This window comes from Elgaria multicarinata, chromosome 17 (assembly GCF_023053635.1).
Source record: "Elgaria multicarinata webbii isolate HBS135686 ecotype San Diego chromosome 17, rElgMul1.1.pri, whole genome shotgun sequence".
Lineage (NCBI taxonomy): Eukaryota > Metazoa > Chordata > Lepidosauria > Squamata > Anguidae > Elgaria > Elgaria multicarinata.
The window spans coordinates 18,875,501-18,888,517 of NC_086187.1; the positions used below are offsets into that span (position 1 = coordinate 18,875,501).

The 13,017-nt window shown below is 43.9% G+C and overlaps 1 protein-coding gene across 1 annotated transcript in view; it reads right to left on the reverse strand.

Annotated features, from left to right (window-relative positions):
• Positions 1 to 13,017, reverse strand: part of DNAH3 (dynein axonemal heavy chain 3) — a 94,559-nt gene that overhangs the window by 31,958 nt on the left and 49,584 nt on the right. The window contains exons 33-42 of the mRNA XM_063143478.1: positions 12,333 to 12,552; positions 12,004 to 12,138; positions 10,894 to 11,005; positions 9,259 to 9,500; positions 8,972 to 9,072; positions 8,195 to 8,300; positions 6,562 to 6,691; positions 4,554 to 4,793; positions 3,593 to 3,696; positions 2,355 to 2,649 (exon numbers count right to left, since the gene is read on the reverse strand). Coding sequence (XP_062999548.1) covers positions 2,355 to 2,649; positions 3,593 to 3,696; positions 4,554 to 4,793; positions 6,562 to 6,691; positions 8,195 to 8,300; positions 8,972 to 9,072; positions 9,259 to 9,500; positions 10,894 to 11,005; positions 12,004 to 12,138; positions 12,333 to 12,552 — 1,685 coding nt within the window. The remainder of the gene's footprint in view (positions 1 to 2,354; positions 2,650 to 3,592; positions 3,697 to 4,553; positions 4,794 to 6,561; positions 6,692 to 8,194; positions 8,301 to 8,971; positions 9,073 to 9,258; positions 9,501 to 10,893; positions 11,006 to 12,003; positions 12,139 to 12,332; positions 12,553 to 13,017) is intronic.

Below are 13,017 nucleotides of genomic sequence, written 5' to 3' on the forward strand. Positions count from 1 at the left end.
CACGCTAACGCCTGGTCTAGCAAGGCCCCAAGGGTCCAACACTCTGTTCACACAGTGGCCAACCAGCGGTTGACCCAGGATGCACAAACAGGACACGGTGCAACAGCACCCTTCCGCCCATGTTCCTCAGCAACTGGTGTATATAGGCTTACTTCTCCCCATCAACACAAAGGAGAGGAGAAGGAAAAGTGAACAACAATAAACTAGAGATTTCCAGCAGCCCAGGATATAGTTAAACCAGAAGCTTTGAATAATTAGTCGATGCGTTTTTAAAAGACACTTTAAAATTCAACTGCATTTTAGTCTCATGATGACTCTTCAAGAGACTTTAGCCCAGCAGTTTTCAATAGCATTGATGTGGACTTCCAGAATTGATCCGAATTTTTCCACATTTGGGGGTAAGGGTCACAGCAGTGTAATGCAAGTTCAAATGGGGCCAGACCTTCAGGTGTGGGGAGTATCAGCTCCTGCAAACTGGATTATGGGGTGGTCGGAAGGCTTTTCTTTTCCTCACTGTAAAAGTAAAGCCTCCGCTCAACCGAGTGCTTGCTCGTGGCACGGGTACCACCCACTTTGAAAACGTGGCTGCTAAAAGGATGATTATGAGCCTCGTGTGGCGCAGAGCAGTAAAGCAGCAGTTTCTGCAGCTGAAACTCTCCCCACGGCCTGAGTTCGATCCCAGCGGAAGCTGGTTTCAGGCAGCTGGCTCGGGTCGACTCAGCCTTCCATCCTCCCAAGGTCGGTAAAATGAGTACCCAGTTAGCTGGGAGAAAGGTAATAACGGCCGGGGAAGGCAATGGCAAACCACCCCGCTACAAGGCCTGCCAAGAAAACATCAGTGAAAGCTGGCGTCCCTCCAAGAGTCAGTAATGACTCAGTGCTTGCACGAGAGGTTCCTTTCCTTTCCTAAAGGGATGATGCTATGCACAGAGCTGTTTTCCTGGGTTTTTTTCTTTTTCTCACTTCCCCCTTGGAAAAAAACACCACTTTGCAGAAATTTGTCCAAATATTCCCCCCCCCTTTTTTTTTTTGAGGCAGTCACTATTCCCACCCACCCCCACCCCACCCCCAATGACCTGGAACAATGCTACGTCTGGGGCATCGTAGCGGATTCAGAACAGTGGAGAGTCTGCTGACGCAGTTGGTGCTGCTATGTTGCGGCATTAGCTGCAAACAAATAATCCAAAACCTGAGGTTTGGGGAGCGGGTGGGGAGAAAGAAGCTGTATTACTGGCATTGCTACTGGTGAGTCTGACCTTTGAGGAGCTGTTGGAGAATTTTTTCTTGTCCCTGGAGAAATTTGTTGAAATGGTCCCTCCAATTTCTGTGACCACAAATAGGTTGCTTAGTGCTATAATCCCTATCTCTCTTTCTCTCTCTCTGGCCATGGCTAGACCAGGCCTACATCCCGGGATCATCCCTGTGCATCCAAATGACACACAGGGGATCCCGGAAGAAGGCAGGGACCCCTCCATTTGCCTGGGATAATCCTTAGGCCTCTCTCTTTCTCTCTCTCTCTCTCTCTCTCTCTCACACACACACAAACAAAATACAGGGCTTTGGGAACCAGATCAAACCCAGAGGATTTTTCTACCCTGTTTGCTCCCAAAGGTGCTGTTTCTTGCACCTTTGGGGACTGATTTTTTTTTTTTTTTAAAATAATAGGGCGAGAAAATGTCACACTGCGATTTCTCTTTGAATAGGGACCCAGCAGCTTTATTTATCTTTATTTTGTGACAGGCTGTAGCTGCAGCATGCACTTAGAGCCATAATGTGTAGCACGACCCTTATCTGATGGCAAAGAAAACATGAATCTGCACTCAGACAGGAACATGCAGAAGACATTGGCTGCCTATATGTTTCCGAGCCCAATTCAAGGTGCTGGTCTTAACCTATAAAGCCCTACATGGCTTGGGACCACAATACCTGATGGAACGCCTCTCCCGACATGAACCTACCCGTACACTGCGCTCAACATCTAAGGTCCTCCTCCGAGTGCCTACTCCGAGGGAAGCCTTCTCAGTGGTGGCCCCCCGACTGTGGAATGATCTTCCTGATGAGGCTCGCCTGGCGCCAACGTTGTTATCTTTTCAGCGCCAGGTCAAGACTTTTCTCTTCTCCCAGGCATTTTAACAGCATTTAACAACGTTAAGTTTGTTTTTAATGGACCCCAGAATTGTTGTTTTTAAATGGATACTGTTGTTTTTATACTGTTTTTATGTTTTTTAAATTTTTGTATACTTTTAATGTTTACTATTTTTAATTGTTGTAAACCGCCCAGAGAGTTTCGGCTGTGGGGCAGTATATAAATGTAATTAAATAAATAAATAATTAAATAAATAAATAAATCTTACCCACAAACACAATCCCCGTTTTCCCTGCTGCAGGTCCGAAAAGGCCTTTCCTTCTCCTGTCCAGTTTCGACATGATAATATCTTGGGTCTGATTTGCTGTGGTTCTGGCCGAGAAGTTGATGAAGTTGGGGGTGTATTTTGTTTTCGGAAGCTGGATCAGAAAATTGTTGGTGATCGCTGATTTCCCTGTCCCAGTGGGTCCCACTAACAACATTGGGATCTCGTGTTCCACGTAGGTTTTTAGGAAAAAAGTCTGCCTGGCTGTCTCCATTGTTGGGATGATAAGTTCTGAGACCTGTTGAGAAGAGATGGTTAGGCTAGGGCAGAAATGCCAAGGAAAATGTCTTACACTGTTATTTGAAACTGGCAAATAAAAAACCACCAAAAAAACCACATTGCTACAAAGCAGGTATATGAGTGTATTTATCACTTTTACACTGCAAGAACCCTCATGGCATGCATATATAAATGGCATGCATGCATGCATGTATAAATCCACATATACATACACATTGTCCTTCCCCAACCTGGGGCCCAGACATTTGGACTTCAATTCTCATCAGCCTCAGCCATGTCCAACGATCAAGAACCCTGAGAGTTGTAGTCCAAAACATCTGGAGGGCACTTGTTCGGGAAAAGATGACATCTCACGATATTTCAGCTGACTCTCCCACAATCCCCCTGCAGCTGAGGACAAAGGTAGAAGCAGCTGGTCAGTCAGTGAGCAGAGAGGCAGGCAGGTGCCAGAAGAGGAGGCCCGCAAGGCCTCCTGGGAGGATCAGGCAAGATCTCTTGTGATATTACAGCTGACTCTGCTATGAGGCCCTCACGGCTGGGGAAGAAGGTAGAAGCAGCCGGCCAAGAGGCCGGCTGGTGAATAGGGAGGTGGGTGGGTGCCAGAGGCAGCCACTGTGCAGGGTGGCACAGGGGGAGGGATAAAGGAAGACAGTGGTTCTTTAGGTGGGGAGAATAACACAATTCACCACTCTTCCCGTTCTGTGCCACGTCATCCCACGTAATTGTAGGGCTATGCAGTCCAATTGTAGCCCATCTGCAGTCCATCTTTTTAACTATCAGCCTTGTTGGTCTTTTCCCCCCAAAGAGCTTGAAAAACTTCCTTGGCTTTTGCACTTCCATCAAAAGCTGCACCATGAAACATCCCAGATCCTTCATTTCATCAGACCAATAGGATAAGAGCATCCTGATCCTTTGCAAAGTATTCAAGGTGAACGTTTTACCTTTGTACCGGCGGAGATGACCTGTTCTTCCTTTGTAATGTACTCTGTCCACATGTTCCACTGTCCGCCAGCTTGCTTGTGAAAGTAAAAGTCATACACGCTCCCTGTTTTGGGGGTGGGGTGGGAGATTTTTTTTAAAAAATGTCATCAGGAAAACTTACTTCCAGGCAGAAAAACTGGCTTTGTAATTAATGTTAGATCTATCTATTTGGGCAAGCTTCTCCTTATGCTTCCTTACAGTGGAACTTGAAAGCCCACATACCATTCTATACCAATAACGATTCAATAAGACAAGTTGTTGTTGTTGTTATTTATATCCCACGTTTTTTCCTCCAAGGAACCCGTGGCATACATAATCCTCCTCCTCTCCATGTTATCCTCAAAACAACAACCCTGTGAGCTGTGTTGGGCTAAGTGGCCCAAAGTCACCCCATGGGTTTCCATGGCCGAGTGTGGACTAGAACCCGGATCTCCCGACTCCCAGTCCAACACTTTGGCCACTACACCACACTGGCTTTTGTCGCCAGTCCCACACAAATGGGCCGGCAACAAAATGTTGCAGCGTGAAGTGCTCCTATTCAGGGTTCCAGCTACTCCACTCCATTCCAGTCTATCTCCCGCCCCACCCCATTCTAGTCTTCTGGATCCCTGACCCCCCTCCCCAATATTCAGTTAGCATTCCATGCCCACGGAACAAGTTTAATGTTCTGCAAATCTTGGGGTTTCGCCAAGTCTGCTGAGACCTCTCTCTTGGGCATGGGAGGTACCATTTTGGATACATCAGGAGGGATGCTCAGAGAAGGTGCTCTCTGTTAGGTGTTTAGCCCCTTTCCTCATTTCTGGGACCAGTGACACAATGACTTAATGCCCAAAGGGAATACAGGATGTTTTTCAACGTATAGGAAAGAAATGGGTTTTTAAACGAAAACACACACGTAAATATTCAGGTGTAAACATGCACCTCTTTCTGGAAATAGATTGTTTTTGGTTAGCTTCACGCTTTTGGGACGTGGGTGGTCATCGTCCATTCCCATCAAAAGGTTTCGGTAAAAGAGGTCGAATTTCCGCCGGCCTTCTGCATTGATGGTGCTACCAATGGTCCAAACTAAGGCAAAAAGGAAGAGGCCTTGTAGCCACAGGGTGATTTGCTGACTGGACATGGTCTCTCCTCCTTCTTCTTCACCGGAATGCCTTATTTCATCTAAAAAATCAGCATGGGAAAAGTTGAAAAGCAGAAGGTAAAGGCTGTTCCCAGAGGAAAGGCAGAGTCGACTACTTGATTAGGGATCAATGGATTTCCCCCTTCCCATCCCTTTATTGTTTCTCTAGTTTGCTCCATCCTGATAGGGCCAGTAATGATAGGTTGGTATCACTGGGCATCTGCCAAAGCCCACATCACAGCAGGGAATCCAGTATCAACCTTTGGAGCCTCTGAGCCTTGCTCATGCTTCTCCTTGATGTCACCTGCTCTGTCCAAGAGAGCAAGAGAACAAGAAGATGAGGAAGGGGAAGGAAGGAACAGCTTGTCTTCAATCTCTTTCAGGGAGGTGATGCTGATTGGACCCAGAGTGAGAGGTGAGGGTAGTGGTGAGGAGGAAGGCCTTCTGAGGGAGAGGGACTCACTGAGAGCATCTTGCCCAAGTCATCACTCCCCAAAGAACTAACACCATGTCCCGCTTTTCTCTCCTCCTTAATTCTGGTTAAACAAAGACAGCGATGGGTAACTTGCGGTCCTCCAGATTTTGAGAGAGTCCAATTCGCATCAGCTCCATCCACAATGGCCAGTGGTTGGGGATGATGGGGGCTGTGGCTCTCCAACATCTGGATGGCTACTGATTCCCTACCCTTGAGCTGGGAGGAGAACATCTTGAAGTGAAATCCAGAATTGGAGCATGCACATTAAGCCATAGCTTTGGGTTCCTTCAGTTTGTTTGCATCCTAAATGGCTCAATAGGATGGAGCTGTAATTATATTTATTGAACACATAAGAACACCCAATAAAATGGGAGGAAAATCATCACAAATCATGACTGGGGGGTGAACATGGTAGACAACACAGAAAACACAGGACTCTAATACTTTGAAAAGAACATAACCTGGGCAGGATCTACACTACTGCTTTAAAGTACTTTATAACAGTTTTGACAACTGTTGGGACCCAGGACACACTCCATATACAATTGTCAAAACTGTTATAAAGCATTTTAAAGTGCTTTAAAGCAGTAGTGTAGATCCGGCCCTGGATTCTCCATAAAAAGCAAGCAAACCATATGAAACAGGGCTCCTGTATCTTTAACAGTTGTATAGAAAAGGGGATTTCAGCAGGTGTCATTTGTATATATGGAGAACCTGGGGAAATCCCCTTTTCATCAGAACAGTTAAAGTGCAGGAGCTATACTAGAGTGACCAGATTTAAAAGAGGGCAGGGCACCTGCAGCTTTAACTGTTGTGTTGAAGATGAAATTTCACCAGGGCCGGATCTACACTATTGCTTTAAAGTGCTTTATAACAGTTTTATAGCGCTTTAAAGCAGTTAAAGTGCTTTATAACTGTTATAAAGCGCTTTAAAGCAGTAGTGTAGATCCGGCCCAGGTTCCCCATATATACAAAGGACACCTGCTGAAATTCCCTTTTCTATACACTATTGAAGATACAGGAGCCCTGTCCTCCTTTTCATATGGTCACCCTAAGTTTGTTTGCAACAAGACCACCTGGGAAAGAAACCCAACTCTGGCTTACAAACACTTGTGAAATTTTCCATTGGGTTCGTTTCTTATGCATATTCCTGTGTTTTGCTGTTTAAACTGGAAACAGCTCAGCACAGGCTTATTCCATGACATTTCTGCATTATTCCAGGAAAGAAAAACAAATGAATAAGAATACAATAACGAAAACAGTTCCACAATCTCATGACGCATCCAAGCGGCTGGGTCAGTGGGTGGAGGAGATGAAGCTCACCGGATCCTTACCAAGCAAAGCACTAAACAGTGTCATCATGGTATGGGAAAGATGGATGGGAGAGGTCTGAAGTATGACTTTGCAGTGATGTCGAATAAACTCCAAACAAGGCTGAACAAGCCACATAAACAAGTCGTCAATCTGTAAGTTGAAAAGGGTAGGCGGCTTTCAACAGAACTCCTGTTGCTGAAGATTCGTAATAGTTTGGCCAACAGCCAGGACATGCAATAGGTTATCATAACCAAGCTAGGGCAACTTTGCTATTGTCAATTGCTGCTGTTGTGAATGGCCAGCACTGACAAATCTTTGAACTTTGCATGGTCCTTGCACATTGAGTGGCAGACTAGTGCTAGAGAGGCCTAGGTTTAAAAAAAAAATTCCCTAATCAGTTTTAAAATCTCTTCACTGGCTGCCAATTAGTTTCCGGGAGAAGTATAAAGTGTTGGTTATCCCCTTTAAAGCCCTACATGGTTTGGGTCCAGGCTACCTGCGGGATCGCCTTCTCCCGTACAATCCGCCCCGCACACTCAGGTCCTCTGGGGAGAATTTACTCCAGTCAACAAAAACAAGGCTGACAACTATTACTCAGAGGACTTTTTCTTCTGCCGCTCCCAGACTGTGGAATAGCCTGCCAAAAGAGACTCGTCAGCTTGACAATCTTTTAGCATTCAAGAAAGCTATCAAGACTGATCTCTTCCGGCAGGCCTACCCACTTGAATTTTAAATTTGCCTTTTAATAATGTGCTGCTTTTAATAATGTATTAGTTTTAAATGTTTTCATTGGTTATATGATGTTTGCATTTGTGTTGTACCCCGCCTCGATCCAGAGGGAGAGGCGGGAAACAAATACATAAATTAAATTATTAAATTAAATGGAGCACAAACTAAAGCTGTAAATTGACCTTAAATAGCTTTAAACCAAGTTGCAAGTGATGGGGCTTCCTCAGCGGTGGTGTCAAGACTGTGGGATTCCCTACCAGTAGATATCTGCCTGGCTCCCCTCTTTAAGATAATTATGAAAGGCCTTTAGAATCATAGAATCATAGAATAGCAGAGTTGGAAGGGGCCTACAAGGCCATCGAGTCCAACCCCCTGCTCAATGCAGGAATCCACCCTAAAGCATCCCTGACAGATGCTTGTCCAGCTGCCTCTTGAAGGCCTCTAGTGTGGGAGAGCCCACAACCTCCCTAGGTCACTGATTCCACCGTTGCACTGCTCTAACAGTCAGGACGTTTTTCCTGATGTCCAGCTGGAATCTGGCTTCCTTTAACTTGAGCCCGTTTATTCTCCTGTAGGCTAGAATAGAAGCCAATAGTCTGCCTGTTAGCTACTGAACCACATCCAAGGAAACAGCAAATGAGTGATCCAAATTTGCTCTTATTGCCTTCCTGCCTCCTGCAGTTGTTCTCCTATACGAGAGACGTGTGAATCTGTCCAGGGATCAGCAGTTGCCCTTGAGTTTGATTCTCTTGGGAAGGTTGTGTGTCTCGATAGGAAGGGGTGTTTGCAGACCCACTGCAAGCTCAGCCCTCAAACTAGGTAAGTCTGTGCATCCCCAAAGGACACCAATCCAATTCCTCCCCTCTCCCCCATTTGGTTTCATAACATATATCCAAAAACACAAATAGAACTAGGCTTGCGCACCAATTCTGTATGTACGTCTTGCAAGTTCGGAGGCAACGTGTTCATATAAGAATCCTTCAGAGGCTTCCAACCTAATTGATGAGGTTCCATGTAAATCATGCCACACCTGGAAGCAATTAACAATTTAGATGCAACAGATTTGCTTGTAAATGCAAAAGAAAAACTTACGCAAGCTGGTTCAGTCTTCTGATGAAGCACTATGTTTTATTTTTTTATGTGTGTGTTTTTAAAAGGGAGTCTTGTGGCACCTTAACTGCTAACACATTTATTGTGGTAGAAATATTCATGGATTTCAACCTTTTCTCCCTTCAGCTTTCCCTGATCTAATTCTCTCTGTGGGCTCATCTACACCAGCAGGATATTCCACTATGAAAGCGGTATATAAAAGGCAAGAGTCACACTACTGCTTTATAGCGGTATTGAAGTGCACTGCAGGATCTACACTACTGCTTTATAGTGGTACTGAAGTGCACTGACAAGTGTTGGGACTCGTGACACATCTACACCAAGCAGGATATAACACTATGAAAATGGTATAAAAGCAGTATATGGTATGTGTCAGTGGGCCCCAACAGTTGTCAGCGCACTTCAATACCACTATAAAGCAGTAGTGTGGCTCCTGCCTTTTCTATACCGCTTTCATGCTGCTTTCATAGTGCAATATCCTACTTGGTGTAGAGGAGCCCTGTGTGTCTCTCTCCCACGTACGTGCGTACACACACACACACACACACACACACACACAGAGCTGCTATTTGCTCCATTGGCAAAATTTACCTGCTGACTGTCGCTGGGGATGCTTGTTCCAGATCTTCTGGCTCAAAGATTAAGCTCATTTTTGCACTCATCTGAATGATTTCACCACTCATTAAGCACAGCTAGAATGAAAATTACATGTAAGCATGATTCAGCCAGTTGTGCGGTAGAGACTGTAACAGAATTACTGATGATTTTGCTCATCCATCCAATAGCATGTGTCACTTAGTGTCTCACTTAACCGTGCACCAATAAAATTATATTGATGCAACCTCATAGACTCAAGTAGCGCAGAAAAAAATAGTTACCTTCTTGTTATCATCTAGTACTGTGTTCATGTTCTCTATCCAAACAGCATCTACTGGACCATCAAAGATAATCCACTTCCTGTCCTCTGTTGTGGAAGATGCCTGTTCTCTGAAAGTGGTTGCAAGAACACCATCTGTCCACTCATGGCTCACAGGGTCAAAACAGCCATACAGCTGCCCCATGGTGATAGCTTTGGGATTAATAATTCTATATTCGACTGCAGATTCCTCTGTCGAGCTGTCTAAGGAAAAAAAAGTGTGTCTCTGATTAGTCAGAAGGCAAAATCAGCAGAATATATTGGTACCTAAAGCCTTGCTAATTGGAAGCTATTTTTCACAACCAATTTAAATGTTGTACCTTAATTGTGTGTTATTTTCTCCCATTGTTCTGTTTGTCAAATCCAAACAGATTTGGTGTATTCCTGACTCAAACATCTCTTAACTGGCCCAGAGTCAGGCCAGTTCAACATGGGCATTTGGCACATTTTCTTGCAAGTTCTGCAATTTGCGCAAATTTCAGAGCCAATTGGGCAAATTTGACTGAGATTTGCACAAATATCAGAGCAAATTGCACAAATTTGGCCACAATTTGCACGAACTGCCTAGAAATTTGCACAAATCGCAGAACCTGTGAAAAAATTGCAAAAAAGTACCTGTAGTTCAGGGGAAAGACCACAGCTCAGCTCACAAATGCAAATCGAGTCATACACACTGTAAAACTTTGGCGAGTCAAAAAAAGAACTGGATTTCCCAGGAACAGACATCCCTACCACCAACCAGAGCCAGGAGCTAAACAGGGTCTCAAGTGGATCGATATATGCTAAGAATTAAGGAACAGGGTGCTTATGAGCCCATGCTGAGCCCAGGAATTTGTCGCTGGTACCAGAACCAAGCTCACAAGTCCTTTCTCACACAGATCCACCCCTGGTTCTTCCCTCTCCCCGCACGAGGCTCCTTCACTATTGGCCTTTAGGCTGGTGGTAAAAACGATGTTGTTTTGCCAGACTTTCAGTGATTAATGGCATTACTTGATTTTAAAGAGTTCTCTTGTTTTATTGTAATCTCCGTAATTTTATCTGCCTTGTTTGAGCAGTTGGTGATTTTTTGCATTTTATTTTATTTTTTAATTGTAAATTGACTTGAGCCCTCATGAATGGGGGAGCAATTCATAAATACATTGAATAAATAAATATCTGATGAGCAGATGTCAGGCTGAGGAAATCACTTTTGGGAGTTTCCAGGGAATTGTCCAATATTTGCAGAACACTGGGCACAAAGTTGGCTTCAGCTTAAGAAAATGCTCAAGTGATTTTATTGCCTATTCATTCCAGTTTTGGATTCAGGCAGGCATGTTTCTGCCAGTGGAAGCTTTCTAGTTGTTGTTTTATGCTCCCTAATTATCCACATTCTCTTCTGTGGTGTAGCCTAGTAACAGCAAAATTTGCAATTTATTATTATCTACTTAGAACTCTCATTAGCCACATCTCTGCAGTCCAACAGCTCAAGGCAAATAATAATAGTTTTTTAAAAAAACACAACTCACTAGATGTAAGCTTTATCTTTCGAGATGAAAGGGAAGAAGCCAGTACTCTTTTTAATTAAGAAGGTATTGGTCAGAATTCATTTCATACGTACCTTGGCTCAAATCCCCAAGTGCTGCAGCTAGCACTTTGTAGGCACTGGTTTTGCCTCCCATCGGGTCCCCAACAATCATATAGCCGTGCCGGACCATCATCATTTCATAAATCTGCACCAATGACATTGCTGTAATAAATAAGTTGCACGACTGAATTTCAACCTCAATCAAATTTAGCTTCCATCTTGCAAAGGCGAGAGGAATCCAACGGAAGGGTGAAGAGGTTGATTGAATGTATTCAAAAAATGAGCAAAACCCCAATGCATTTTGAGCCACAGTTTGTCCCATTTCGCAGGGACTGTATAAATCTGGATTGTGCTGCCATAAACCGAGAAAGACAATGAACATTGTTCCCCTTTCCATACAGTCAACAGTAACTCCTCTGCTGAGGGAACTGCACTGGCTGCCTATTCGCTACTGGGCCGGGTTTAAGGTTCTTGTACTAGTGTACAAAGCCCTAGACAACTTGGGACCAGGATACCTGAGAGAGCACCTTCTCCCCTACCAACCTGCCTGGTCACTGAGGTAATCCGAGGGCCTGCTCCTGGGGGTTCCACATAGGCCCTTCTGCCGATTGGGGTCCACCAGGGGAAGAGCCTTCAGTGTGGTGGCCCCCCTCCTATGGAATTCCCTACCTCTGGAGGTCAGGCAGACGGCAACTTTGTATTCCTTTCAACGCCTCCTGAAAATGTCATTATTCCAGGAAGCCTTTCCTTAATGACGAGCCATGGTTTACTGTACATTTTGCTTCTTTTAAAATCTATTTTAAAGTGTTTTATTCTGTTTTTATTTTATCTTGTACACCACTCTGAATTTTTCCGTGGGGAACGGTATATAAATATTGTAAATAAATAAATAAATGTCAATCTGCAAGTGAAACCAACATCACTGAAGATTCCACCCAATACATTGAAAAGTCTATTGGCCATTAATTGGGGGGGGATGAGGGAGTAGATTAGTCTGCTTGAATTGGCTGGCTGGAACCCTGAACAGGAGTATGGAATGAGCCTGTACTGCAACAATTTGTGATGGATCTCAGCTTTATCTATATGGATAAGAAGGTTTTGCTGAATAGTTTTCCTATGTGTAAATATTAATAACAAAGAAACCTGAATAATTTTCCCAATAAACCATGGAACCGGCTGAAGATTCATTTCTTTGATGTTATCATTCAGTGCCTTGATGAAGAGCTCATAATCAGGTTGTGGAAGAACCACCCCAGGAAACAAATCAGATATGATGCCCTGTGAAATGAAAGGAGAGAATGTAATTTAAGAGCAGGGCTACTGGGAGGAAAAATGCCCACAAGTTTGTTTCAAGCTGTTATGAAAAAAGAAAAAAAGTTCATCATGACCGCACACTCAATATTGGTCTGCCTGCATTTATATAGAAGCAAGTAGCATTATCAGCATCTAACTGACTTCATCTGTTATCTTACCTGAAACAGAGGGACATCTTGAGACAAGAATTTAGCTAAGTTAACATCCAGCAGGGCCCTAAGCAACAATACACTTTCATTTTCATCTGGGTACTTCAATTTTAAGTTTCCTGCTGCTGTCAGAACCGATTTTACTGCACGCATCCCATAGTCATAGTGATGTTGTGATGATAACTGTTCAGAGCAAAGTCGGTAGGTAGCAACAATTTTCTGGGCAAGGCTGTGAAAGATAATAATACATTACCGTTCATGGGCACCAAACACCAAGGGTGGGGGGGGGAAGGATAAAATGTGACTCTATATAAACAGCAGAATGTTTAAAGTGGATTTAATCAAGTCGGTTTATAAACAATTCAAGGATAGCTCATAATGGATGAAAACCCAAGAGAAAGATTTTTCTTCTTATTTGGGGGATGTTACTGGCTAAGGTACTAATAACTGGAACATGTTATTGCTTTGGCTTGTGGCTTGAACGAGTAACAATAAATTAATAACTGAAAAGTTATTTTCTGTTTGAAAAAATACAGAGGGCCTGTTCAGACAACATGGTAAGCTGTCGTGTTTCTCAGAACACTCCTGCTTTCCATGGGAGGAAAATGAGGCTTGCTAAGTAATCCACAAAGCTTTTATTAAGCAATAAATGTCTCTTCTATCTGAAGAGAGTCTAACCTCTTGGAAATGGCCC